At 45.9% G+C, this 26,530-nt stretch overlaps 1 protein-coding gene across 19 annotated transcripts in view; it reads right to left on the minus strand.

The window, feature by feature from the left end:
* Nucleotides 1–26,530, minus strand: part of LOC146860031 (uncharacterized) — a 171,895-nt gene that overhangs the window by 23,187 nt on the left and 122,178 nt on the right. For 15 of the 19 annotated variants that reach the window (XR_014978775.1, XR_014978770.1, XR_014978767.1 and 12 more), the window contains 2 exons: nt 7,273–7,324; nt 2,168–2,202 (listed from right to left, as the gene is read on the minus strand). Coding sequence is in view for 6 of the 19 variants with exons in the window: in XM_085643793.1 (XP_085499919.1) it covers nt 2,168–2,202; nt 7,273–7,324 (87 nt within the window). In the remaining 13 variants the exon portion in view is untranslated. Of the gene's footprint in view, nt 1–2,167; nt 2,203–7,272; nt 7,325–16,844; nt 17,290–17,462; nt 17,597–19,873; nt 20,007–26,530 lie in introns of those variants that run through there. The other 4 variants (XR_014978769.1, XR_014978773.1, XR_014978772.1 and 1 more) reach the window with 3 other exon arrangements.

Here is a 26,530-nt window from a genome sequence, read left to right on the forward strand (position 1 = left end):
TGTACCTTTGGACACTGCAATGGGAAAGGGTTGAATGGCTACAAAGTTTATTTCATGTTTGTAATGGTTATAAGAGATAACATTGTTCATGTCAGAAAATGAGAAACTAAAAATAAACAAATTCTTTAATAAAAACAAGGTTTCCTATAAAGAAAACCATGTTAGAATAGTGTTCAAAAACTGAGAATTCTGCTTGACATGGCCCTAAGGTGTTGGCGTAGGTGTGTAAGGAAAACCAAGGGAGTCATTTTGTACACCCCATCGCTGCCACTGGCGGGCCTGCCGCACGGTGATCTCCTTACTTACTTTACCCAAAGACAGTTAACAGCTTGGACAGAGGTGGGTATACTCAGGGTGGGCGACTGTTGCCAGCAGGGACCATTAATCCCTATGGAGGACCTGATGGACTCCCACCGACTGCCTCTTGGTCAATTCCTCAGATATGAGGCACTGATACGCGCGTTCCAGGAGCTTTGGAGAGGAGGGGGGTAGAACATGTGGCACACAATACATTACAGTTACTAATGTCCATGGGGGCCACAAAACACCTAGTGACCTGGCTTTATATATCATTGGCAGACACGACCAGAGGCCTACTCACCACGTTAAGCAATAGGTTGGAAAAGGTCCTCAAACAAGACCTAACAGAACCGAAATGGCAAAAAATACTAGCTTCACCGAAGAAAATGTCTAGGAACACCAGACTTAAATATACACAATATAACTATGTACACATGACCTATACGACACCACATAGGTTGCAGGTCACGTACAGAGGGGAGCCTCGTCTCTGCCCTAAATGCGGACACTTAGATGCAGAGTTTGCGCACATGGTATGGGAATGCCCGCAACTACAGATATTTTGGACAGAAATACTGGAGGCCCTGGACCTGGCATTAGGAAGAACCTCCCCCATACTCGCCCTCCCCGCCCCCGCTCCCCCAACACTTGAAGCATGCATCGTGGGTTTATATGCCAGACCGAGTGCAAAGAAAGTCGGAACCAGCTTTATTAACTTGGAGCTGGGGTTAGCTAAAAGGAGACTTGCTATAGATTGGAAATCAACAACAAAGCCGGTTGTCATGTCATGGAAAAAAGAAGTGACGGAATGGGCCAGAGCAGAAGAGAGGGCGCTTATCAGAGAAGAAGCTAGGGGGTTAGGCTTCGCCCAATAGCAGACCTATGGACTGAAATACTGACAGCATGGGAAAACCCAGAGCAGAGCAGTAGGGATGAACCAAGCAGGTGGTACTGAGGATGAAGAGGATAAGGCCACCTATTGCTAAGGTAGGAGAGGTGTGAAGTAGTTTAAGCACCGATCAGCTGCTACAGCACTAAGGTACCAGAGAGTGATCCGCACCAGGCATGCTATACCTATTCTATCTAGATGCGCCACTTTAGACACAGATCACACTATCTACCAGGTGTGAGGTAACTCTAGGTGCCTTGGGTGTCCCCTTTGGCCCCCCTGTCTGACAAGGAACGCGGGGTCTAACTGCAGCTACCCCCTACCTACCCCTCTCTCTTTCCTCCCCTACTCTTTCCACCCCACTGCTGCTACGTTTAATTAGATTTAGCGGTGTATGCGACTTAGCTAAGCGACCTGCAGCCTGACGTGAAAACCGAATGTTATTGTCTCCCTGGATGCATACAATGTACCCTTGGAAAGTATGGGGCATGGTTTGAGGGGTGCTCGGTTACCACAATATATTATCCTTTTGTAAGTCATTATGAAGGACATAAATAGAAAATACGGTAGTGAATGTACCTGCGCAACAGTTGGGAGACAACCAAATATGTCATATTTCCATGCTGAGCTAAGAATAACAATGTATAGAATGCGTGTATATGATATAGGACCAAGTACTAATGTTTCTGAAGGATGCATTGCAAACACCAATAAAAAAGTTTTTTTTAAACAGAATAGTGTTCCAAAACTGCCCTCAAATAATGTTATTGTGTAACTCTGGAGCTCTTGATCATTGTTCCCCAGATTTCATACGTCGAAACAAAGATGCGTCCTAGGTGACCATTAGAAATTTGGTGAACTTCAGTCAAAGATTTTCAGAGTTCTAGGAAAAAATATATCTTCATATGGAAAATGTAACTTAACCTGCCCTGTGGTAGAGAGACATCATGTGGCCCTTTAGGGAACAGGGAAACTTACCTCAGGATGAGTCTGTCTCACAATTGATAGACGACCTAAGAAGGAAAAAAGAACAAGTAAACGGAGAGGGGAAGGACAATGGGTGGAGACAACAGGACTGAAAGGAGGAAAAGGACTTGTTACGGCAGGAGGGGTGGGGGAGAACAGGAGAAAGAAAAGACCGGAAGGAGGTAGAATCGAAGAGGGAGACTGAGAAGCTGAATTAGGAGAGTCAGGAGGTGAAGGACAAGTGACGTTTGAAAAGCGGAACAGAGGAGATGGATCGGAGGGGCAACAATCGGGAGAGGCGAGAGGCTGCAAAGGACTTACAACCTGAGAGCAACCACTGAATAGGATGGGAAGATGGAGATGGAGAGGAGTGGACGGAGGAGTGGTGGAGGACACTGACATATGCCTTACCTCCCGCCATACCCCAGAGGGGCTGTGGGTACCCATGTATTGTATTGTCTTGTATTGTAATTGCATTTACATAGCGCTTACTACCCCATACAAGGCGTCTAAGCACTTTTTTGGCGAGTAGCACGCTACTACGAAACCCAAGAAGGATAAGTGTTGAATTAGTATAGTGAAATATAAAAGTTATTTGAGTGGTGGATAGGTTAGTCAGTTATTTGGATTGTGAAGGGTAGCAGAGGGATAGAAGAGGAAAAGAGGTTTGCATTTATATTGCGCTTGTTACCCCTGATGGGGTGTTGAAGTGCTTTGTCGGCGAGTAGCACGCAACTCCGGAACCCATAAAGGATTAGTGGTGAATTAGTATGGATAAATATGAAAGTAATTTGAGTGGTGGATATTAGTCAGTTATTTAGATTGAGAAGGATAGTGGAGGGATAGGAGAGGGGAAAAGGGTTGCATTTATATAGTTCTTGCTACCCCTAATAAGGTGTTGAAGCGCTTTTTTCGGCGAGTAGCACGCTACTCTGAACCCATGAAGGGTTAGTGGTGAATTAGTATAGTGAAATGTGAAATTTGATAAGTGGAAATGTTAGTCTGTTATTTTGATTGAAATGGATAGTGGAGGGATAGAAGAATGAAGGATTTGGAGATTTATTTTGGGGGGGGTGATAGCAGTACTGGGAGGCTTGGGATGAGTAAAAAGGGATGTGGAGGGGAAGAGTCAGAGGGAAGAGTTTAGAAAGGCTTGTTTTGGGGGATCAGTATCCTAAAAAAGGTGTCAGATGGTGTAAGGAGGGGTAGAGTCTGGAAAGGGCTATTGTGGGGGTCATAGTAGTGGTAGGGGGTTTGAGATGAATGAGAGAGTGGATGTAGAGGATATATTGATAGAGGTATAGGGTGGGAAATGGGGTAGTGCATTGGAAAGAGAAGTAGAAAGAGGTTTGAGATGAGTCAGAGAGTTGAGGTTGAAGATATATTGAGAGAGGTATAGGGTGAGAAATAGGGTAGTGCATTGCATATGCTGAATTAGAAGAAAGTAATAAATATATAGATCCATAAGTACATGGAAAGATTATAGATGCATAAAGGAAGGAAGTATATGTTGATTAACCTCTTCAATGCCTATGACGAGCTGGTCTCGTCATGGGCCGCGGTTGCGCTGTGCCCATGACGAGACCAGCTCGTCATAAACCCCGCCCGCTAATGAAAGCGCCGGCACAGGGCGGGGAAAGGGGCGGGCACTGAAGGGGTTAAAGATATTGATAGAGGTATAGGGTGAGAAATAGGGTAGTGCATGTTTTTAGGAAAGTAATAAATACATAGATCCAAGTACATGGAAGGATAGATGCATAAAGGAAGTAAGCATAAGTAGATTAAAGGTGCATTCGATAAACTCTGGTTTTCAAGTGTTGTAAATGTATTTATTTATTCTTTGTTTTTTTTTAACATAATTATTCGATGTGTTTATACAAAGCAATACATATGTATAGGTACATAACTATCGCCCAAGTTAATGATTATATATACAGGGATATGCTGTATATTTCTGTTTGCGCCTGGTGGTCATGTGGGGAAGAGCCAATTCTTGAGTAGTTTTCAGAAGATAAGGTGGTTGTCGGTAGATCTTATGTTGGGGCGTAAATAGTTCAATATTTTGGCTGCTTTAACAGAGAAGGATGTGCCACCCATGTTTTTATTCTTGTATCTAGGGATTTTGAGTGGATGTTCGTATGAGGAATGTGTTTGGTGGTTTTATTCCTGATGAAGAGCGGTCCAATTCCATGTATCGCTTTGTGGGTGATACAAAGCAGCTTGAACGTGGATCTTCTGGCAACCGGTAACCAATGAAGGGCTTTCAAGGCAGGGGAGATGTGGTCTCTTGGTTTGATATGCAAGAGTAGTCTGGCAGCTGAGTTCTGAATCCCCTGTAGTCTTTTCATAGTCGTTAAAGGTGATCCGTGTTTGAGGCTATTGGTGTAATTGAGTTTAGACAGAACAAGGGAGATGGTCGCTTGGACCTTGTGTGGACACCCCAAATGGGGGAAGATCAGTCACAGAGTTTTGATAGTAAAAAAGCTTGATCTTGCTAGTTTGTCCATTTGGGCATTCATCAATAGCTTGGAGTCCATGGTCATTCTGAGGTTTCTTAGATCCTTCAATACTTTAGGCGGTGATCCCAGTTCATCAGGCCTGGCGGTAAGTGGGTCATAATGTTTCCAATCGCCACACATGAGTATTTCCGTTTTGGAAGCATTCAATTTGAGATGGCTCCAACTCATCCATTGATCCACGGCTCTGAGACAGCTGAAGATTGGTGAGTTTCCAATGTCTTTGGGGCATTCCAGTTGAAAGAGTATTTGTGTGTCATCTGCATAGTTATAGCACATGAGGTGAAATTGATTGATCAGTACCGGTAAGGACTTCATGTAGATGTTGAAAAGCATGGGCGAGATGATAGAGCCTTGAGGGACCCCAGCTTTTGTGGAGTACGGTTTGGACGAGAACGGTGGGGTATGGATGACATTAGTTCTGTTTCAAAGGTAGGACGTGATCCAGTCTAAAGCAGTCCCCTCTATGCCGGCTTCGTAGAGTCGTGGTCAATCATGTCAAAGGCAGCCGAGAGGTCCAAGAGGAGTAACACAGCAACCCCGTTGCGGTCAAATGTGTTCTTCAAGTCATCCCAGACGGCAAGAAGGGCAGATTCTGTGCCTCTTTCCGGACGGAACCCAGTTTGGAAGTCTTAAAGTATGGCATTGTCTTCAATTAATTGTGACATATGGGCAAAGCTGCTCTTTTTATCAGTTGGCCCAGGAAAAGTCCATTGTAATGGGTCTGTGGTTGTCAGAGTTCAGTGTGTCCAAGTTTGTTTTCTTCAGTAAAGGGCGTATGAATGACTTTTTGAGTTCTTCTGGAAATATTCTGGTAGTTAAGGAATAGTTGATGATTCTTCTTACTGGAGTGGCAGCAGAGGTTGTTAGAAGAATTGTCTTGAAAGTCTGAGGTGGACACGGGTCAGAAGTGCTGCCGGCAGGCCTGCTTGCTTTGACCAGGTCCATAAATTCATCGTGTGAAATGTGTTGAAAGGAACGGAGAGGCTGAGTTAGAGTATTCTTGGATTGTTGTTTTGTAAAAGGGTTAGTGCTGGTACTTTGTCTCTGTTTTAAGTATGAGTCCAACGTTTCTGCTTTGTTCGTGTAATGATTTGCTGGTTTGTCTGTGAAATCTTGAGTAACAGGATGAGTTCCTTCTAGGCAATTCGTTTTATGAAATTCATTGAGTATTTTATAGAATTCTTTATTTGCACATTTAGCATTTTGAATTCTGTCTGAATAGTACCTTTTCTTTGCATTTTTGATAGCTGACTTGTATAATCTATTAATTTTCTGTTTTCTATTAATTTTCTGAAGGTGAAGTTTGTCTTGTTTGTTTTTTGTTGTGAGCCAGGCACGTTGCAGGTTTCTTATTTGTAGTTTTATGTCTCTTATCTCTGTATTTCTCCATGGTGCTTGTTTTCTTTTGTTCTGTTGTGTGGTTTTGAGTGGTATCAGGATATCAAAAGCTTCCACTAGCCACTCATATAGTTTTTTTAACATAATTTATTGTTTCAGATCTGCATTGGATGTTAGTTGTGTTTCTCAGTGTTCCAAATTGAGTTTGTTCCATGGTCAATAGGTGGATGCATGTAAGGTGGTTTTAGATGAGTCGCTTAGTGTTGTTTTATGTTGGAAAGCAAGCAAATGGTGGTCTGACCATGTGACTGGAGTTATAGTTTGAAAGGTAATGAGTTCGGTATTAGCAAAAATGACATCCAGGATCTGTCTAGCGATGTGTGTGGGTTTGTGGACAATCTGATGCAGGTTCAGTGCGTATAGGCCAGAGATTATTGTTTTTGGATGGGTCATATTGGGTTTGTCAAACCAAATGTTGAAGTCAAGCAGAACGCATAAGTTGGAGTGTATTGTTATCAAGTTTTAAACTGTTTCTTGAAGTGCGTTTGCGAATATCTCCTTGCTAAGTGGAGGTCTGTAAAGGAGCATAAAGTTACAGGAGGAAGATGGTGTAGGATTGCATCTGGTGAGAAGAGCCTCACAATTCTTTATGGAGATGTCCTCCACTTAAGTGATATGTAATGTTTGCCTGAACAACAGCTAGACCACCTCCTTTATTGCCTATACGATTTTGGGTTATCATTTGATAGCCTAGAGCAGTCCTAAACCAATCCTAAACACATGCATGTACAAATTGAGCAACGGTTATGGTATTTTTTTCTCATGTTGATGGAATATACTTTCTTTCTTCCATCTGTTGCTCCACTATAACAAATCATTTGGCCTGTACCACTTAGGGAGCATGGGTGACGAGGAAATATTTTGTTTCCCTTCTCTCTTTTTCCTCTTTTCACAACAGAGGTGAAAGGATGAGCGTGGGGTATTGAAATTCAACTGACAGTAGAAAGATGAGTTACGGAAAGGAGTCAACTTTCCACAAATATTACGTTTTTTTCACACTGCCCATAGGGTGTGAGTATGCGAATTTCTAGATATCGTGGGGAAATACCACAAATGGCAAAATGATTTGCCCTAACTCACAAACTGTATCCCTAGTGTTACACCCATAGAGAATTTAGGAACTAAAAGTTTGAGAATAATTTAGAGATAGTACAAGTAACAAGAATGAAAAGAAACATTTGAACCAAGTGAAATACTTACATGGGTTGTTTCTCTTTTTCCAAAGAACGCAAGTGGCAACACCTCGGAAATCCTGCACAGAAAGAAGAATTAGCGTATGTTCAGGAGAATTGGAAAATCATTAAGGAAACTAAATCTCATTATTTTTTAGTTTGGTTGTTTTAGCTAGTTTTCTATTGTAAATTGTGAGAGAATTATTATTTTCCTGAAGAAGGTGACTATAAGCGGAAGCTCACCGAAATGCATTGATGCTCTTCTATTTAACAAATCTGCTTTGATTTCCTGATACAATAGATATCAATATGAGACTGTATCACTCATCGAGGATAATGTGCCAAGCAAGGTGGTACTAACAAAACAGACTATTGTTTAGTGTCTTTTGTGTTTGTCCTTTTGTCTGTTTTTGTTTTACAATATTTATGTGATTTGTTTTGTACTGTTTTTTAATAGTTCAATGTACAATATTGTTTTAACTGATATTATGGTGATCTGCATTTTGGAATCACTTGCATTCTTGGTTTTTAAACAGAAAACAATGGACTATTTTTGTGATATACCTTATTAAATTTGTATGGTTTCTATACTGTTGTGGTTCTATTTTGATTGGGGGACCTCCTTTTGAGGAAGTTACGTAAAGATTTGGGTAAAGAGTGGTTGAGGTGTTTGACAATTATTTTCCAAAGGAGGAATTGATTTCATTGTTTCCACAATAAAGCCATAATTCACAAAAACATATTGCAAAAGCCTCTGAAACATTATTTTCGCCCATCCCTCCACACATCATCATTGTAGTATGCATCCCTCTCTCATTCTCTACGTACATGAAGGATTCAAGCTTGGCAATTGTTTATTATGATTCTATAATGCCAATGTGGGGGTAGAGGTGTCAAGATAATCAGAGGCAAAGTGTTTGTTACCAGAAAAGCATAACATATTTTCTGTTATTTCTTTTTATATTACATGTTTTAATAGGGAAACATGCATAAAGCATAAACGATACTTCATACAACAATATATTCTAGTATACTATAATACTTCCTAGCCTTTTTAGGTCTCGCTGAGTCAGCGCGCATGCGCTGTGCTCGGAGAGACATTTAGTAGATGAGTTTTCAAAGTGTTGCTGGCTGGCCTAGCACTTGCGTTCACATGAGCGTGCACGTGCGCAGCCGGCCACCATCTGTCTTTCACCCTCACGATCGCGCTCACTTTCACTTTCGCAAAAGTAAAGAAATTGAAAAAAACATCCATTTCTTTACTTTTGCTATAATCGCGGTACCCGCGCTTTACTTTGAACATTAAAAGTAACGCGCGGGTGCCGCGATGATAGCAAAAGTAAAGAAATAGAAAAAAACATCTATTTCTTTACTTTTACTATAATCGCGGCACCACGCTTTACTTTGAACATTAAAAGTAAAGCGCGGGTGCCGCGATTATAGCAAAATAAAGAAATAGAAAAAAACATCTATTTCTTTACTTTTACTATAATCGCGGCCCCTGCGCTTTACTTTTAATGTTCAAAGTAAAGCTTGTTGCGTGAAGCTAGAGGTTAAAAGCGGCGATGGCTGGCATGCCATACAAACTAATAATATGTTATATTTTTGCAGAGCGCTTACTTCTGTTCAGTAACGCTTTAAATAGTAAATAATAAAATATAAATACTTGCATTTGTAAGCCTCTTGATTGGCTAGAACGGTCTCAGCTTTGCACAGAGATTGCAAATACGTGTCATTATCCAGCTCAACTTTTGACAACCTTATGAAGATGAATGGCCGAGTCAGTTCACCCGGATGCAAGGCTGTGACATGAAAGATGCCCACAGATCCATCTCAGCTGTAAGCTTCGGGCCTACCGAGCTACCTTACCCTTTGATACCAGCATGTTAAGCCTTTTCCAGAAGCATCCTTACTTTCTTGTGACAAAGCCATGGAACCACTCTGGCAAGGCGCCGTTGTGCAGCAGAAGGGGGGCTTGCGTCTCCGAGAACCACTTGAGTGTCAGCTGTTTCAGCATGGCCAAGGACTGGATTTCTTCTTCCGTGTACGTTTCCATTGCTGGCAGCCCACCCGGCGGGGCCTTTCTGTTGTCAACAGTGACGTGAGAGTTGATGTGCTACCTCAGAACAGACATGGGGCACTTTGATAGCAGGAAAACTGCGCGTTGACTATATCCTAGCCTTTGTATGCTCATTTGCGTATGTCACACGTTATCACTTTTGGTAAACAAGGACTCAATGCGGCTATTGTTCCGGAGGCTTCTGTCATTTCCATTCAGCTTCAGCTTTGAACTATTGCCCAGGTGAGGTGGGGACGTCACTTTCGAAGCCCACAGCATCACCAGCGCCCGCAATCGTTACATCAGCACAGACTGACCTCATTGAGGCAAATAAAAATGTTAGGTTAAACGCGTACTTGGTTACGTTTCGCATGAACATGAACTCACCAAAATACCTGGGGGAGCAGAAGTGAGACCACACACAACCCGTGACCTTAATCGCATCACAGTAAGTGGCACCAATACCACCTTTGACCCTGAATCTATCCCAGGAAGTGTTGTGACATAACTCTAGTTCTAATGACATGGAATTAACATCGCTGAAGTTTAAAATAACTGTATGATTTGGTTTTTTTTTTAAAACACAAAACAAATGGGGTTTTTTATCCGTCCAAAAGTATGGTGCTGACATGATTTTTGAAAGTGATGGGGAATACTTACCCTGAATGGTAGAGAGCGAGCAAAATGAGTGAGTCGGACTTCTTCTAACTGCGTTTGAGGGCAGTTCTCCCTCGAGAAGATTTAGAAAAAAATAGTCAAATAGTCCATTTAATAGGAAAGTTTCCACATAAATTTGCTCAAAAGCCACAGACTCTATAGAGGCAATAATTACATTTTCAAGCTTTTTGTGGTGTGCCAAGCCAATGAAATAAGATGCTCTCCAAGAGTTGACTTTGCTTTTGTTTTTTTCCAAAATGTGCTATTGGTAACCCGTTATGTCATGATCATTCATTTAGTTAGGCTTGCCCCGCCACATGCCACATTTGTCCTCCCTTATGCACAGAATCATCTCCAATGTGCTAGTGTCAGCATTTTGCCATGGGTGCCCCCATGCCAAGATTTTACTCAACTATGCCAGCGCCAGCATTTTTCAAGGGTGCATCATATGCCCAAAATTACATCTAGTATGCAGTAAATTTATGAAGGGTGCCAATTATGCAGAAAATTACCGGTGCCAGTGCCAGAACTTATTCACAGGTGCCTGTAATGCTAAGAATTACCTTCAGTATGCAGGCACGAGTCCTTTGCAATGGGTGCCTCTATAGAGCCAAGAGTTACCTTCAAGTATGCCAGGTCCAATGGCAGACTTGTAAGCTTAACACCACATTCTTATTCAAGCTCACTTACATTCACTCACACTCACTCACACTTATCCATTTTCAGTCACTCACATATTCTCACACAATCATTTTCACTCATTTGCGCTCACCCTCACTAATTCTTATTCTGTCTCACACGTAATTTTTCACTCACACTTACTTGCACTTATTCATATTCTCAATTCCTCATTTTCATATTTCACTCAGTAATTCCCACTCATTCATTTGCACTTGCTCACTTTCAGTCACCTTCAGTTTTACTCATTCATACTTTCTCACTCACTTCCTCTCACAGTTACTCATTCTCACCTATTCTCACTCAATCTGACTCACGCATTCTCACTCACATATACTCTCACTGTCCCTCACTCTCACACATTCTCACTCATGCTCATTCTCACTCACACTCCGTAACACTCATCTCACTCATTCTTATTCATTTTTAGACACCAACTGGCACATGCATCAACGTAGGCTTTTGCGATTCCTTAATTGCGATTATTAAGGAATCGCAAATAAGGAATTGCAAAAGCCTATGCATGTAGGCATCGCTAAAGAAATAGCGATTCCTACACATTCCTTAATTGCGACTCGCAAATTGCGATTCGCAATTGAGGAATGCCATCACATTCATTCCTATGGGCCTCCAGGCCCATAGGAATGAATTGGAGATTGCATGAGCAATTTGCGAGTACCAGCAGGTACTCGCAAATTGCTCATGCAATTTCAAGGGTGCAAGGGTGTCAAGATGACACCCTATTGCACCCCTGAAATTGATCTGTGCACATATGTTGCACACACACATGCCATAAGGGCATGTGTGTGCGCAACATGAAACTTTGAAAAATGCACAAAAGTGCATTTTTCAAAGTTTTTGCAAATTACCATGAAGTTCAACTTCATGGTAATTTGCTCCCCTTATTAGCGAAATCGCTAATTTTGTTACTTTAATGCATTGCATTTAAGGAATCTCAATTTGGGATTCCTTAAATGCAATCGCAATTTAAGTAATCGCAATTTAGAGATTCCGTAAATTGCGATTTTTGCATTTGGGATGATGCATCCCAAATGCAAAAATACCGGTCGCAAAGGGGCAGATTCTAAGAATCTGCCCGTTTGCGACCGGTTTTTCCTTTGATGCATGTGCCTGCAAGTCCCTTAGTTTCAGTCCCTTTTACTCTCTCTCACTCTCACTCGCTCAGATTCATTTTGACTCACTGACAATCAAGGCAACTCGTAATGAAGGCCTAAGTATTTACACCAGGTGTCTCCAATGAGTAGCTCGTGAGCTACTGGTAGTACTCCAGCTGCCTGTGAGTAGCTCTCCTGCATACAGTCCATACTGAGAAGCTTTTGCATCTAACAGTGACACCGGCAACTGCAACCCCTAGCGCGAGGGAGATGATCAGGGCTGCACTTCAATAATGCAAAAGCACCCACATCTACATTTAAAACAAACATTGGCATAGCCAATAGGTCTCGCCTTTGGGACCTTATAAGTGTTTAGCTATGCAACAGTTGATGTTGTTGAACCAAGGATATTGTGCTGCTGAACTAAATACTTATAAGGGCCCAAAGGCGAGACCTATTGGCTATACCAATGCTTGTTATTAATTGATAGAGATAATAATGTTTCCATTAATAATGGAATTTATATAATTCATTAATTTGACAATAACTGCTTTGAATTAACTGTTCTTAGACCACTACAGAAAGCACATTATTACTAGGATCCAACCACCAGCCATGGTTAGCTGTGGTATCATAGAACTCCTACTTCATTGTTCCTGCCCTCTAGTCGAAATACCCGTCCATGCCTGAAGTAATCACTGGGCATGGTTATGCCGCGCACAGGGTAAACATACTGCACCCATGCTCCCTGTCCTTGCTTGTAGTATCTGTTGGGCAGTGATCATAGCCAGTGGTGATACCCTTTGTCTGGTACCTAGCGATGCCACTTTTCTTAGAAATAAACATTTCCGAGGTGTTTACATTTTGCTGTTCTGGAGCAGCCAAGAGCTAGTAGCTAAAAAAGGAATGTGTGTAAAATTTTCAGGATTCCTTTGAAACTTTCAATTATTCCTCCATTTTGCTCTAATAATCATTCTGAAACTATTTAGACAGCCCGCAAATACTTTTTAACTGATTTATTTATGTTTGCAGTTTTAATTTTATGTTTCAGGAGGAACTAAATACCGGACTTCTCTGCTTTTCCCAATATTTTGACGTACCTGAACTATAAACTGTGCACGCCACACCCATTTTGCATTGTAACGCTACACGCTGAACCTGTTTGGAAATTGTGGCCGCAGCTTTATTTACACCAATGTTGCACAATACCTTCCTCTTGGGGGTCATAAATCGACCAGCACGTCCGCTGTTCCTAAAACGATCATTATCAACTATAACTGTCATCATAAATCACAGATTGCTCCTTGAGGTTACATCATCGTCATAAATCGTGCCATAAATCAAACAGCCCGGCCTGTCACTAAATCAGATCAAATCCAACTTACAGGAATATTGATGCCCTGTCATAATGTCATTAATCAACATAAATCACTTTGGGGGTTACTGCTTGGAGTCCTTGAGCTGGAGTTTCACCATCTATGTTGTGGGTGGGGTGTAATCCCACAATCTCTTTTTAGGCCCAACTTCATACCTTCACTTATTCGGTTCGGTGTGGTCTGCTGACCGGCGGGCCTGGGCTGCGAGTGCGTGTTTTGCGTCCCCCCCACCCTTTAACCGCCGTACTCTGCTGTGAGGCATCCCAAGATAAGTACCAGGTCTGCCATCCTGCTGTTGTCGGGCGTGGCCTTTCATCCTCCTTAAACTCCATTTATTCAACTCCTTTTTTGCCACGCTGCACGTGCTCAGGCAGCTCCCTCTATCTCCGTGTGTTTGTTCTTTACTGGCAGCCTGCCAGCGCCATGGCTGCCTATAGATTGGCCCAGAACACTTATGTTCAAGCTTCTGAGAGGTGCACCCCGTCCTTAATAAAGTATTATGGGTGCCTCAAATTGATTAGGCTGTGCGGAATGGCGTCCCATCCATTTGCCCTGCAGTATTTGCCCGCTGCCACGTTGAGCTTCTTCCTGGATTTTTCAAGAGCACTTTTGCATGGGCACAATTTCAGACCATATTAAGTCGGCACTGCCCAGAAGCCTGGACGTTTTGGTTAAATCATGTCTGATGCACCCTAGCAGCTCCTTCCTTCCCAACTGAGCCAGGTTGTTCCCCCTCAGGTGCACAATAAGCAGGTCTGGCTTATCTAGGTACTCTTTGTGCAATCTGTCCAATGTAGACCCCAACTGCTCCCAGTGTATTCCGGATGCTCTCAGCCATCTTATGTTCATCTTGCTGGGTCTGGGGAGACTGCCCCCCTTTCCTGGTTTCTCCTAATTAAAAAGTGTCAGATGTTGGCCTTGTTATATGATGTCCACTAATTACTGGGCACCTTACACCAGTCCAAACAATCATTATGGTGATTTAAGAGCTCAAAGATAACCTTAGAATGCAATCCAGGTGGTAGCTATGGAGAGCAGCCTTGAGGCTTAGTCTTGAAGGAATGTTAAGCAGCTTGTTCACGTCAAATCTAGGGTCCTACAGCCAGGTAAGCCCTTTTGTACCCACGGGAGAGGGTTGGACAGATACAGGGGAACCTCCCAGGGGAGGATCAGGACAGTGGGGAGGTTACTCCAATGTCCTTTGTCCAGTTTTGAACCAGAGCAGGAGCCAACGGCTCCCAGGACTGGTTTGAACTGGACTATGGACAGGGACACCAAATATGCCCCTTGTGCAGACTTTCAGGCACTTTAAAAGTGCACCCACCCAGCCCCAATACACTAAATCCTGTCTGGGAGATAATCACACCTCCCTGTAACAGGACACCTGTTGTGCTGCCTTCCTCTGCTCAAACTTGGCTCAGCAGCAGGAGGGCAGAAATGTGTCTCTGGTCGGCAGCAACCATTTTGTGTTTGGGTCGTGAAGGCTGGTACCGGGAAGACCAGGGACCCACGAAGCTTGCTTCTGAGGGGTGGAATCATAACTCCCACACCGGTTATCAGTGTGGAGGTATGATTCCAAGGTGTCTGATAGCAAACACGACATGGCTTGTTGCCGCCGTTTTCGAGATAGCATTTTACGTGAGCATACATATAATGCACCTCTACCTATATGTCAGGCTGCGTCACCGACAACCCGGAAGAATGGTCTCCAAAGGCTGCAGGGGTGCTCTGCTCATGCAGGGGCACCCTCTGACCTAATCTAAAGTAATTGGTGCATGCATCATCTTACACAGGCTGCAATGGCAGGCCTGTAGCTCCATTTTTCATGGCCTCTCATGGGTCGCCTCTGGGGTACCTATGCCCTGGGTACATGGATACCATATACTAGGGACTTACAATGGTATCCCAGTATCCAATCTGGAGTGTAAATAAGAACATGACATAACATTTTTGGTAGAAAGCAGATAGACTTGCGTCCTGATAAGCAGGATCCCAGTCAGACTACTCAAAAACAGTGTAACATCAAGCAAAACGTGGGGGTAACCATAAAAAGCAGATCCTACTTTCCTACAAGTGTCCCACAGTCCACACCATCGTTTTGTGCTCACCAGCCAAGACAAACAGTGAGAGCTTGCTGCACAGTGTGGCGGGGGTGGGGGGGTTGAAAGCCTCCCTCCTCTTGAGGGATTCTCACGTATCGTTTGTAGGCTGTTGAGCGCCGCCTTCTTATACTTTTTATGCCTTCTGTTGTTACCCCCATCTTCGCCACTGTTGTTGCTAATCCAATGCGGAAGGAATGAGTGCCAGACACTGCGGCTGGCAACCCTGCCTTTGTGAGTGTCATCTTTAGTACTGCCTGAAACTGAAACTTACTCATGCTCTCCCCACTCTTGAGTTTGTACAGAGGGCCTTCTTCTGGTGGGCGGAACGCCCAGTATCCCCACATCTAGTGAACTGGACACAGGTTTTTGTCTGACAGGCGCTGTAATTTATATCAGCACCCCTTCTGCCTGCTGGTCGGTCTTGGACCTCCTCAGGGTTACCTCTACCCGGCACCCAGCTGCACATCTTGTGCGTGTAGGCAGGCCCCTGCTGTTTCCTGTTTGGATGGTGCAACCAGCTCACATACCCTGAAAGCCCCAAAGAAAGCTAATGTGAATGCTGCCATGAACAATGTGTCTTCTGTGGCATTTTTGATAGTTCAGGCAGCACCTCTAAAGAGCGGGCTAGGGTGTTGAACTCAAAGGGCCGTCGCTTATCTTCTTTTCACTCCTCTATGCGCCACCAACCCATCGGTGCTCCCTTGAGGTAGTGACAGCTGGGGGTCCTCCCCGGTGGCCAGTTTGGAGATATGGGTTATTGCCGCTTGGTGCGCTTGAGCCCAGGGTCTAGTCTTGTTCTGATCAAATGCCCACCTCACAAATTGCTATGAGGCCCCCGCTGTGCTCTGCGCTTTCCTGAACAATTGCAGCCCCATAACACTCAGAACTGTCTTTATGTATGTAGCGAACAATGACCGTGCTGGGGCGCTCGCCCACTCTTAATAGGGCTACAGTGCCCTGGGAGTAAATTTTGAATTACGTTTGGCCTTCCCTTTGGGTTTTGCGCCTTTCCTGCAGGTGATGGGGGGGTCATTTTCGGTCCATTGTCCCCTCCGGGAATCTACATTCCTTGGCCGCGGTGCTGTTTAACACGCTGGCCCCTCTAGCCCCCTCCGGGTTCCGGGACTCAGTTAAAAAATACAGGCCTGACCAGTAAAAACAAATCGGCCAACTGGAACCCTATGAGCAAGGCATGAGGAGACGTAGTCCTCCCACTATTTTTAAAGTAGAGACTCTGTTCCCCTTATCAGAGGAAAAAGGAAGCAGAGAGATGTCTCCTTGGGCCCCACCTTCTAGCAACTAGAGATGCTGTGTGTAACCAGGCCTCAAGGTGTTGTCAAAACCCCCTTCCCAAAGGTAATATCCCCTTTATGCTTAAAAGATATTGGGCTGGGGAGGGGAATCTCTTACCAGAGTAGTGACAGAGAATGCCACACCATTACCCTTATAGCGCCTAATGAACTGCATGTGAACAGCGCTTTGAAACTGGATAAAGAAAACCAGCAGAAAACAAACATGCACTAACAGCCATTTCTGAGGTCAATTACACATTGCTATGTGGGAAACCTACATGTTATTTATGTTTTTAAAAAATAGCGCAAACAAAAAATTACCAGTGCTCCTGTATGCCGCCGTGAAGTAGTGAAAACATTTGAGAGATTCCAGCCTGTCTCCGTGGAAACACAGTATTCATTCAAAATCGAGGTCACCCAGGGTAAAGTGACGTTTGCTTCTTAGTCATTCTCAAACTTTGACAGGATCTAAAACAGTAGAGCTTCCTAAACAGTTTATTTCTACCCTTTCCCGCATGCGTCATCATTGCCCCCACCCCTTTGCCCTCCCAGGTCGGCAATCGAGCCCAGCCTCAGCAGCAGGTCAGTGGGCAGGGGGTGGGGGGCCGAGGTACTGTGGGTTTCGTAGATGGTCAGAAAAGCCGCGTCGGCCTCGCTCAGAGGAAGGGTTCGCGCCGGGCTCTTCGGTGGACTTCGCGCCCTCGTGCGGGCCTGCGCGGTGGCTCCTGTCCCGGCCTAGCGTGATAAAGGCCCGCCGCGGCGCTATCTCGGAGGCGCAGCCCGGCGGATGCTTCGGATTACGCTGTTGTTTATTTAGTCCCTTTGCATGCGAGGAGCCGTGAGTGGTAAGAGATACTTGCAGGGCGTTGGCCGGCAGCTCGAGTTTCCTAATCGCTCTCCGCGCTGCGCGCGGCAGGGCCTTTGATTTGTGCCTCATACCTTGAAGGGACGATCAGGCTGGGCCGCCAGCCTGAGAACTCTTCCGGGCCTTCTCACGACATCTCTCTGTCACTCGCACGCAACACCAGCCATGCTGTCACACACAAGCACACAGTGCTGCTTGGCACGTGTGCGCACGCATTGCACGCATGTCACGGCTATATAGGCGCACACCCACTCACCGCACAGCAGGCTGGGCAATCAAGGGGGCACAGCCAGTGCAAGCCTTAATTATATTAAATATTTGTGCTGCACTTAACTGGATTCCCTTTCAAATGGAAAGCCTTCAAATAAGAGAATTGCAGGTTACAAAGGGATCTCTGCAGCTGGTACATTAGTCCACCGAGCTATATTTCTAGCTTTCTGGCTCATACTTGCAGTGTGAGTGCCACCTGTTCAGTATTTAAAAATATAGCTGGCATTTTATGTTAAAGCAGGCACATAATTCAGCTAGTAAAATCAGTCTAATAGAGTACTTTTCAGCTTTGAAGTATAAACTTAAAACACGAAATTTAAGGCGAAATTACTTTGAGAGTGATCAAAAGCCCTCCAACGTATTCCTAAATTAACATATAATAATATACTTGGAAAATTGTGCTCTTAAATAAGAATACAGTTTTACCAGCACGTTGCTGGTATTTTTTGTCTGCCTAAGTTGGTACTCTAGGAAAGGGCCCACAACCCGATAGAGCCCTCGACATTACCCAAAGTCGCAATAATTTGTATTCGTTTTTTTGTCACAGGGAGACTAAGCGATTTGTCAAGAATCACAGAATGTTGTGCCCCAGTTCCAAAGTCGGCAGCTCTGGCCTTAACGCCACAGGGCCCTGCATGCAGCAGGCCTACTTCGTGGGGCGGATGCATGGCTCCTCCTGTGCCCTTCAGTGTGATACCTTTCCGGCACTCTGGGTCTTGGCTTCATGCAGATTCCTGGTGGGAGGCTTCTAAAGTCTTCATTTGGAGCTGAGAGGGTGCCGCTGACTGTGCTTGCCAGTCGCTTATTGGGGGTTGGTGCATCAGACACAAAGTTGCAGTTTCCATTTGTGCAGTAAGTACAGTGGCACCAGGGCCCAGAGCCATTAGGCACCCAATGAACCCTGATAATTGCTGAATTTTACTACCCCAACAGCAGTCAAAGGGTCCATTTTCCTATCTTGCATTAAGGGTGATGGTATCCTTGCTAGGCTATTGACCAGACAGTGATCGGTACCAGCCCGCCAGCTACAGTTCCTGTGCAGCGTTAAAAATATATATTTTTTAAATTATTTGCAAGTGGGGAGAGGATGTAGCCTTGCGGCAAGAGCGGTCAACCTCGAAGCTGGGGAACCGGGTTCGAGTCTCGGCAACAACGCTCAACATCCTGTGATTCTGGGCAAATCACCTAATCTCCCAGTGCCTTACAAAAAGGAATGTGTCCATCTGTAATGAAACTGGTGCTCATGTAAAGCGAAAGAAAACATTCTCTTTAACCTATGTATTAAATATTCACACATACCCAACCATACATACTTGTGTTATATAAACAAGGACATCCAGGTAAGGACAAGGATTTAAATCCAAAAAGACAACCACATAGTACACAAAGATAAAAAACTACAATATATACTGCAGTCAAAGTTTATTAAAAATAATATAAAATTGTTTTACAGAGTTGATAATGATTAACAATAAATAAAATACACAAATGTATACTAAAAAGAAAAATTAAAAAATCATCATGAGAGAAACAAACTTATATGTGAAACACTTAAATTCATCAAGTGGAGGTTATTGCCAACAGGAATCAAATATATCAACACCATCAGTCTATTCATTCATGTTTGTTTTTAGACAGGAGGCTGTTCCTGGATATAACCCAATACAGAAGTAGGCGTCAACGCGTTTCAGTGGTAAAAGATTATTGCAGTACCACCTTCATCAGAACTTAAAGAATACTTGTCACTCTCGCAACCAATATTAAGAATTATTTGTTACACCTAATTAAAACAAACAAAAAAACATAATGTACTTAGCTTCCAATTTATTCCCTATGATCATTCATCTAATTATTCAATACATTAATATCAATCCTTATCCCCTCATAACTATAATTAATGAACAATAAAATGATTGAAACAAGCAAATAGAAACAGGAAAATGACACTGAGATAAAACTCTTATAAGGCTAAATAATCTTCATTTCAGTAGTTTTACAGTCTGTTATTGATGTGTCAATATAGTTGTTAATTGGGTTTAGCATAAGCATAAAACACGTAAAGTAAGGTCCAATTAATCCTAAAAAGGGGGCATCAACAATGAGTGAAAAGTCATATTTTACAGTCTATTAAAATCCATCACCTGTACTCACACATCATACACACATATAGTCATTGGGTATCTTATATGGATACACTTTTCCACCTAATACCTACCGCTAATCGTGTAGGAGGCGGGATGCTGATTACATCACCGATCCTGTCGTTAATAATTAAAAATTGCACGTGGTCAATCTGGATCCAACTATGTCTACAGCGTTATGTCTACAGCGTCTCAATAGTTTTCGGCCTAGTAAGAAATGGAATAATATACACTGATTATCTATTCTTATTTGTGAACTTACGATGATTTACTGTGAATTCATATCTATGCTAAAGACATACGCTCACCTTCGTAATTTTAAGAAATGCATGCGAATGTGCCGATCAAATATCCACAGGTAGTTTAAAACGGGGTTACATTAGTAATCACCGCAGAGCATATCCCCAAATAGGGCCACGGGTTTCACACCTAGAATAATAACAATTTCTCTTTATTGTTGTGGTCCCATTATAATAAAACCTTCACAATTATAAATTCTACTTTGTAATTTGGAGTGGAAATATTTAAAACAAATATATTAATTGCTTGTCTACAATTAAATATTATGATGCCAATCTACACTATATAAAGGGATCCATCCATCTCTAATGTTCCTATATTGTATATTCTTTACGAATGGGCATTACACCTACATGCAGAAGGCGCTACCCCTATGCAATAAAGATCTAACTGGGTAGCTTAAAATTGAACATCACTCCACCTTTAAGCCATAGAAAGAACCTTCATGGCAATAAAACTATTCGTATGAAGCGTAACACTTATATTACCCGATGTCGAGTGCCATTTCCTTTAAACAAATTTTTTTATATGTGTATAGAAAAAGGGATTCTACGGGAATGTGCATAATACGTGCCTCTCCATAGCATAAGTTTAAGTGTTATCCCAAGAGTGCTAAACATTATAACGTGGTCAATATAATTGACTTTGCCCAAGATCGAGAACCGTTTTTTTTTTGTGAAAAATCTGTTTATTGTTTTGCAAGTTTTACAGCTTATAGATAAGTACCAGGACTCAATTAACATTGACCGTATCATAAAGCAATAGGCTGAACCAGAAGAGCCGTACCATGGAGCATGGGGATCTCTCACTCGACAGTCAATGGTTTTAATGACCAGGTGATAATGATACGGACCCCAGTATGATACACAATGTCATACTTTGATATGATAGGTCCAGTGGTATAATGCACATAGTCTACACAAATCCACCAAGATACTTGCAGGCACAGATAATAAAATGTAACATAAACAGGAGGCAGAACATCCAGAACCCCCATCACCAAAGAACAGCAGCAGAGTCCGACCTACAAACATATATTTCACAGTATTTCACATTAGTCCCCCAGCCCCCCTGACCCCACCCAAGCACCCCCCAAACGAGCAGTCCCACATAGGAATCCTGATACCGTCCACCCTGAGCATCAGTCATTGCGCTGTTGACTAAGTGGCAAATTAACTGACCGCATGCACTCGCTCATCCATCTCCGGGGACAACCCACCCTCCTGGGCAGTGGGACTCTCCGCCGCGGTCCCCTCAATCCGCGCCAAGGCCTGTAGGAGACCGTCCCATTGTGTTGTGATAGGTGTCCTCCGAAGCCCCAGTGTTTCCTCCCTCAGGAGAGCTATGCCCTCCGCCTTAGCCCATGCCTGGAGTGAGAACCACCATGCCCGTGTGTGCGGCGGGTCCGGTGCCTTCCAGTGTTTGGTGAGCAGCCGTTTAGCCACCACCAATCCCAAGTCAAGGAAGCGGGAGGTGACTTTCATGGCTGGTGTTCTACGGAATAGGTGTAGCAGGTAGACGGGCCACTCAAATGGTATGGTGCGGCCTGCGCATATGTGCAGCGTCTCGTGGACTGACTCCCAATATGAGCGCAGCTTGTGACAACTCCACAGCACGTGTACCAGTCCAGCTCCCAACTCCGCACAACGGGGGGAAGCCGCATCTATGCGGTGGAAGTATCTATTAATCATTTCGGGTGTGAGGTACGCCCTGTGGAGTATAAACAGCTGTATCTGGCGGAACCGCATGTTGCGTGGTACGCGTATTGGGCTCTGCAGTATCTTGCCCCATTCCCTGTCGTCCAGTGGCCTCCCCAGGTCTATCTCTCATTTGCGGCGAAGCGGTTCCAGGCTGATTGCCGCGTGCATGCGCAGGGAGTCCGCAAACCACCGTATCAAGTGTCTACCCCGCCCCATCACATGTAGATACTGTATGGTGAGGTGTTGGCACGGTTCCACCGCCATGTCCCCCCATCTAGCAGCCAATGTCGCGATCAGGGAACGGTGTCTGAGGAATTGCCCTGGTGGCAGGCCCGTCTCATCGACCAGGGATTCGTAGTCCATGAGAGTACCGTCCCGATAGAGATCACCCAAGGTCTGTATGTCCGCTGTATGCCACTCCGCCAGCTCAGAGGCGGTGAGTACCCCCGGCCCACTAGGGGAGCCCTCCAGTGGAATGGCTGGAGCATAAGGAACCAGGGTTCTAGTGAGGTATAGGCTGCGGCGGTAGCACTTGTAGGCCACTACCATAAGGAGTAGTGTCGGCGTTGGGGCTTTCGCGGCGGGATGGAAGAGCTTAGTAATGTCTGCTAGAGACAGGGGAGGCGCTGTTGTTGCAGTGTCATCTAGGCCCCTACCCGCCAACTAGCGGGCTATCCACTGAAGCTGCGCTGCCAAGTAATAATGTTCAAAGCACGGCGCAGCCAGGCCTCCCTGATCGGTAGGTAGGTAGAGCTTGGGCAAAGCCATCCTATACCCCAAATAAAATCCCGGAGTGACCTCGTAAGCGCGGCAAAGAAGGCCGCTGGGATATATGTTGGCAGATTGGCAAAATAATACAGAAGACGGGGGAGTATCACCATCTTGGACAGGGCTACCCTGCCGGTGACCGTGAGTGGGAGCGTGTTCCAAAAACGCATCTGGGACCTAATCGCCGACACAGCTCTGCCCAAATTGCCTTTGATGAGGTCCGCCGGCTGGCGATATATCTGGACTCCCAGATATCGAAAAGTTTCCGCCTTCCACTGCACACGCACGCCATCCAGGATATAGCCTGGGTCCAGGGTATCCCCTCCAAACGCATACAAACAGGACTTAGTGGCGTTCACCTTAAGCCCAGAGAGAGCGGCGAAGTTAAGCAGTATGCGTTCTAGAGTGACTGGAATGTTACTGACATCTCTGACGAATATCAGAAGGTCGTCGGCGTATAGTGACACCTGATGTGTCGCATCTCCTAGAGGGATTCCGTCACCTAGTGACGTGCGCAATGTCGTGGCTAGGGGCTCCATTGCCAGCGCAAACAGGAGGGGCGAGAACGGGCACCCCTGTCTGGTGCCCCTGCAGATTGGTATTGCAGCAGAGATGTAGGGCCCGTTTTTACCCTCACTGATGGGTTCCTGTACAGGAGTGCGACCATCTGGAGAAACCCCGGCCCAATTCGTATCGCGTCAGCACCGCCGCGAGATAGCCTCACTCCAAGCAGTCGAAGGCTTTTTCGAGATCTAGTGCGAGACAACCCGCCCCAGGCCACCGCTGCCCACTATCCGAGGCCACCCGGAAAAAACGCCTCAGGTTCAGCGAGGTACTCCGTTTAGCCACAAATCCGTTCTGGTCGCTGTGTACCAATAGGGGCACCACCGGCACCAGACGCTCCGCCAACACCTTGGCTAAAATTTTATAGTCCACATTAAGTAGAGCCAGGGGTCGATATGATCCCAGACTCACGGGATCCCTATTCGGTTTAAGCAGGGACACCAGGTAGGCCTCGCGCATTGAAGGGGGCAGAACGCGCTCTTCGAGAGCTGCGGAATAAAGGGCGTGCAGCTTCGGCACCAGGGACTCCCTGTAGGCCTTATAGTATTCAGCCGGGAGGCCATCCGGACCCGGCGCCTTCCTGGTGGCCATGGAGCTGATCGCCTCGCCAATCTCCTCCAAGGTAAGGGGCCCGTCAAGCGACTCCAGATGTTCTCCGGAGACCGTGGGCAGGTGGGCAGCTTCCAAGAAACAGTCCAGCTCAAGCCCGGAGCAGCACCCCATGGAGCGATACAGCTACGCATAATGGTCGGTCATCACCTGGTGTATTTCGCGCTGCGTGTAGACCAGGGGGCCCTCGGGCATACGAATGGCCCCGATCGGGCGTGGGCGTTTTCCTGCTTGAGTAACCAAGCCAGCAAGCGACCTGCCCTGTCAGTTTTGGCATGAGTGCGTGCTGTATGGGCCGTGTAATTGTGGCAGCGCAGACGCTCTAGAAGGTCCGCATGTTGCGCCCGGAGGCGTGCCAATTGTGCGAAGTGGCGATTCCCTCCCTCGCTGTCATGCTCATACTTGAGTAATTGCGTTTCGATGCGAGTGAGCGACCACGCCAATTGTTTGCGTATATTCCACGTTGCACCAAGGCAGTGGCCCCTGATAGCCGTTTTATGGGCATCTCACTCCACCAGCGCATTGCTCACCGTCCCTTCATTTAATTCAAAATACTCAAAGATAGCCATTCCCAGAGAGGCGCAAAATTCCGGATGTTCCAGCGCGGTGGGTTGAAGACGCCATGTGGGTACAGGGGGGCGACCAGGGTCCCAGTTCAATCGCAGCTTTAGGGGATTGTGGTCTGAATAGGTTCGCCCCAAATACTCAGCTTCCTCAATCAGCGAGTACAGCGCCTGGGAGCCCACTACCCTGTCCAATCGCACGTGAAGATCGTGTACCGCAGAGTAGAAGGAATATGTGCGAGTGTCAGGATGCAGGCAACGCCACACATCTAGCAATGCCCAATGTGAAAGCCATCCGGCGAGGGCCCGGGCATTCGAACCGGCCTGTGTGGTGCGGAGGGGCGGAAAAGACCTGTCCAGGTGTATATCTAGCACCGAATTGAAATCCCCACCCAGTAACAACGGAATTCCAGTGTTAGGGGCCAATGACTGGGACAGCTCCACCAAGAACGAGGGTTGGTCGAGCATAAATGGAGCCTAGTAGTATTTGCTGGCCGTTTAGCGTCCCCCGAGCTAGAGTGTACTTGCCTGCGGGGTCTATTACCATGTCTGCGCATACAAAGGGAGTACCCGCCCGCACCCAGATCAGTGTGCCCCGAGCACGTGCTGAACAGGTTGTGCCATATAGCTGGCCTCTCCAGCGTCTGCACAACCTGTCCAGCTCCGGCCGGGTCATATGTGTCTCCTGCAGGAGGGCAATGGCTACAGAGTGTCTCCGGAGGTATGCAAAGATAGAATACCGACGTGAGGGCCTGTACATGCCACGGATGTTCCACGTGATTATGTCAGTGCGCGCCATCGCGAGTGAGCCAGCCTGATAGGGGCGCCGGGGCCAAGGCGGGCGCAGGTGGGGCAAGGGGCAAGGTCCGATAATAGCGTGTCGGAGTGCTGCAACAAGAAACATAACAAAGAAACCAAGAACAGCGTAACAATAGGGGCAGACATTGCGTAATGTCCATCCAAACTACTATAGCAGTGGAATAGTGTGAACTAGGTCAGTAGGGTACCTGTGAGGGTGCGTGTGGCCAACAACAGGCAAGTCACCACCACTCCGACACCAGTAGGGCCGGACAGCATCGGAAGTACAATAGAGCCACCCCCGCTCCCAGCCACATTCAGGGTTCAGCAAGGACTGTCAATGGGTTACTTGCGTGTGCTGTCCACGATGGTGGATATCACCAGAAGGTTTATTCAGATAAGATCATCAGCTGTTTGCGGAGTCACCACCGGTAGAATAATGTCATCTGAAGCGATAGTGGAGGGCGAGGATGAGCCGCTTTGCACCAGCGTGGTCTGTATGCGGGGCTCCAAGCGTTCCTGGGCCTGTGGGGAGCCGAGGGTGGTAACCGCCTCAAGAGCCTCCAATCTCTCCCTGCGCATGTTCTCCGGGGTTGGGGCAATGATCCCAGGCTGGATGGGCGTCCTGGCTCCGCGACGGCGACCGGCTCCACCAACCGACGCAGCACCATTGTTTGAGGCTGCCGGTCTCGCACCCGACCACAGCCCGACTCCTCGAGCCAGTCCCATGCCTCCTCTGGGGAATCAAAAAAGTGTGTCTTCTCCTTAGCTGTAATGCGCAGGCGTGCCGGAAATAACAGTGAATATGGTATGGCAAGGGCGCGGAGTTGCTGTTTCACTGCAATGTAGTTGCTCCTACGTTTTTGCACCCGGGCAGTATAGTCAGGAAAGAACATGACCGGGCTACCGCTCACCGTGAGAGCATCCATCTTGCGCGTTTCACGGACAACCACGTCACGGTCCTATAATTGAGCAGCTTAAAGAGAAATGACCGCGGTCTGGCCCCCGGCTGAGGCCTCCGAGCCGGGATGCAGTGGGCTCTTTCAATAACGAACTGTTGCGACAGGAGAGCCTGAGGTATGAGATCACGAAGCCACCGTTCCATGAACTGTTCTGGATGACTACCTTCTTCACCTTCCGGCAAGCCCACCACGCGGACGTTGCTGCGACGGGAACGGCCCTCCGCATCGTCCGCCTTGTCTTCCAGCTCATGAACCCGATCCAGGAGGTCCTGTAGCGCTGCAGTGTGGTTTTGGGTAATAGGCTGGAGCTCCTTGATTGTTTGGCCCTGCACAGAGACTTTATCGGCCAACTTACGATGGTCCGCGTGTAGGAGGGTAAAATCCGAGGCGATCTTATCCATTCTGGTTTCCAGGGAGGTTCTGGTGTGTTCCACCGCAACACCTATCCGTTCCATTGCTGCAAGGAC

Source organism: Triturus cristatus, chromosome 3_1, assembly GCF_964204655.1.
Source record: "Triturus cristatus chromosome 3_1, aTriCri1.1, whole genome shotgun sequence".
Taxonomy (NCBI): Eukaryota; Metazoa; Chordata; class Amphibia; order Caudata; family Salamandridae; genus Triturus; species Triturus cristatus.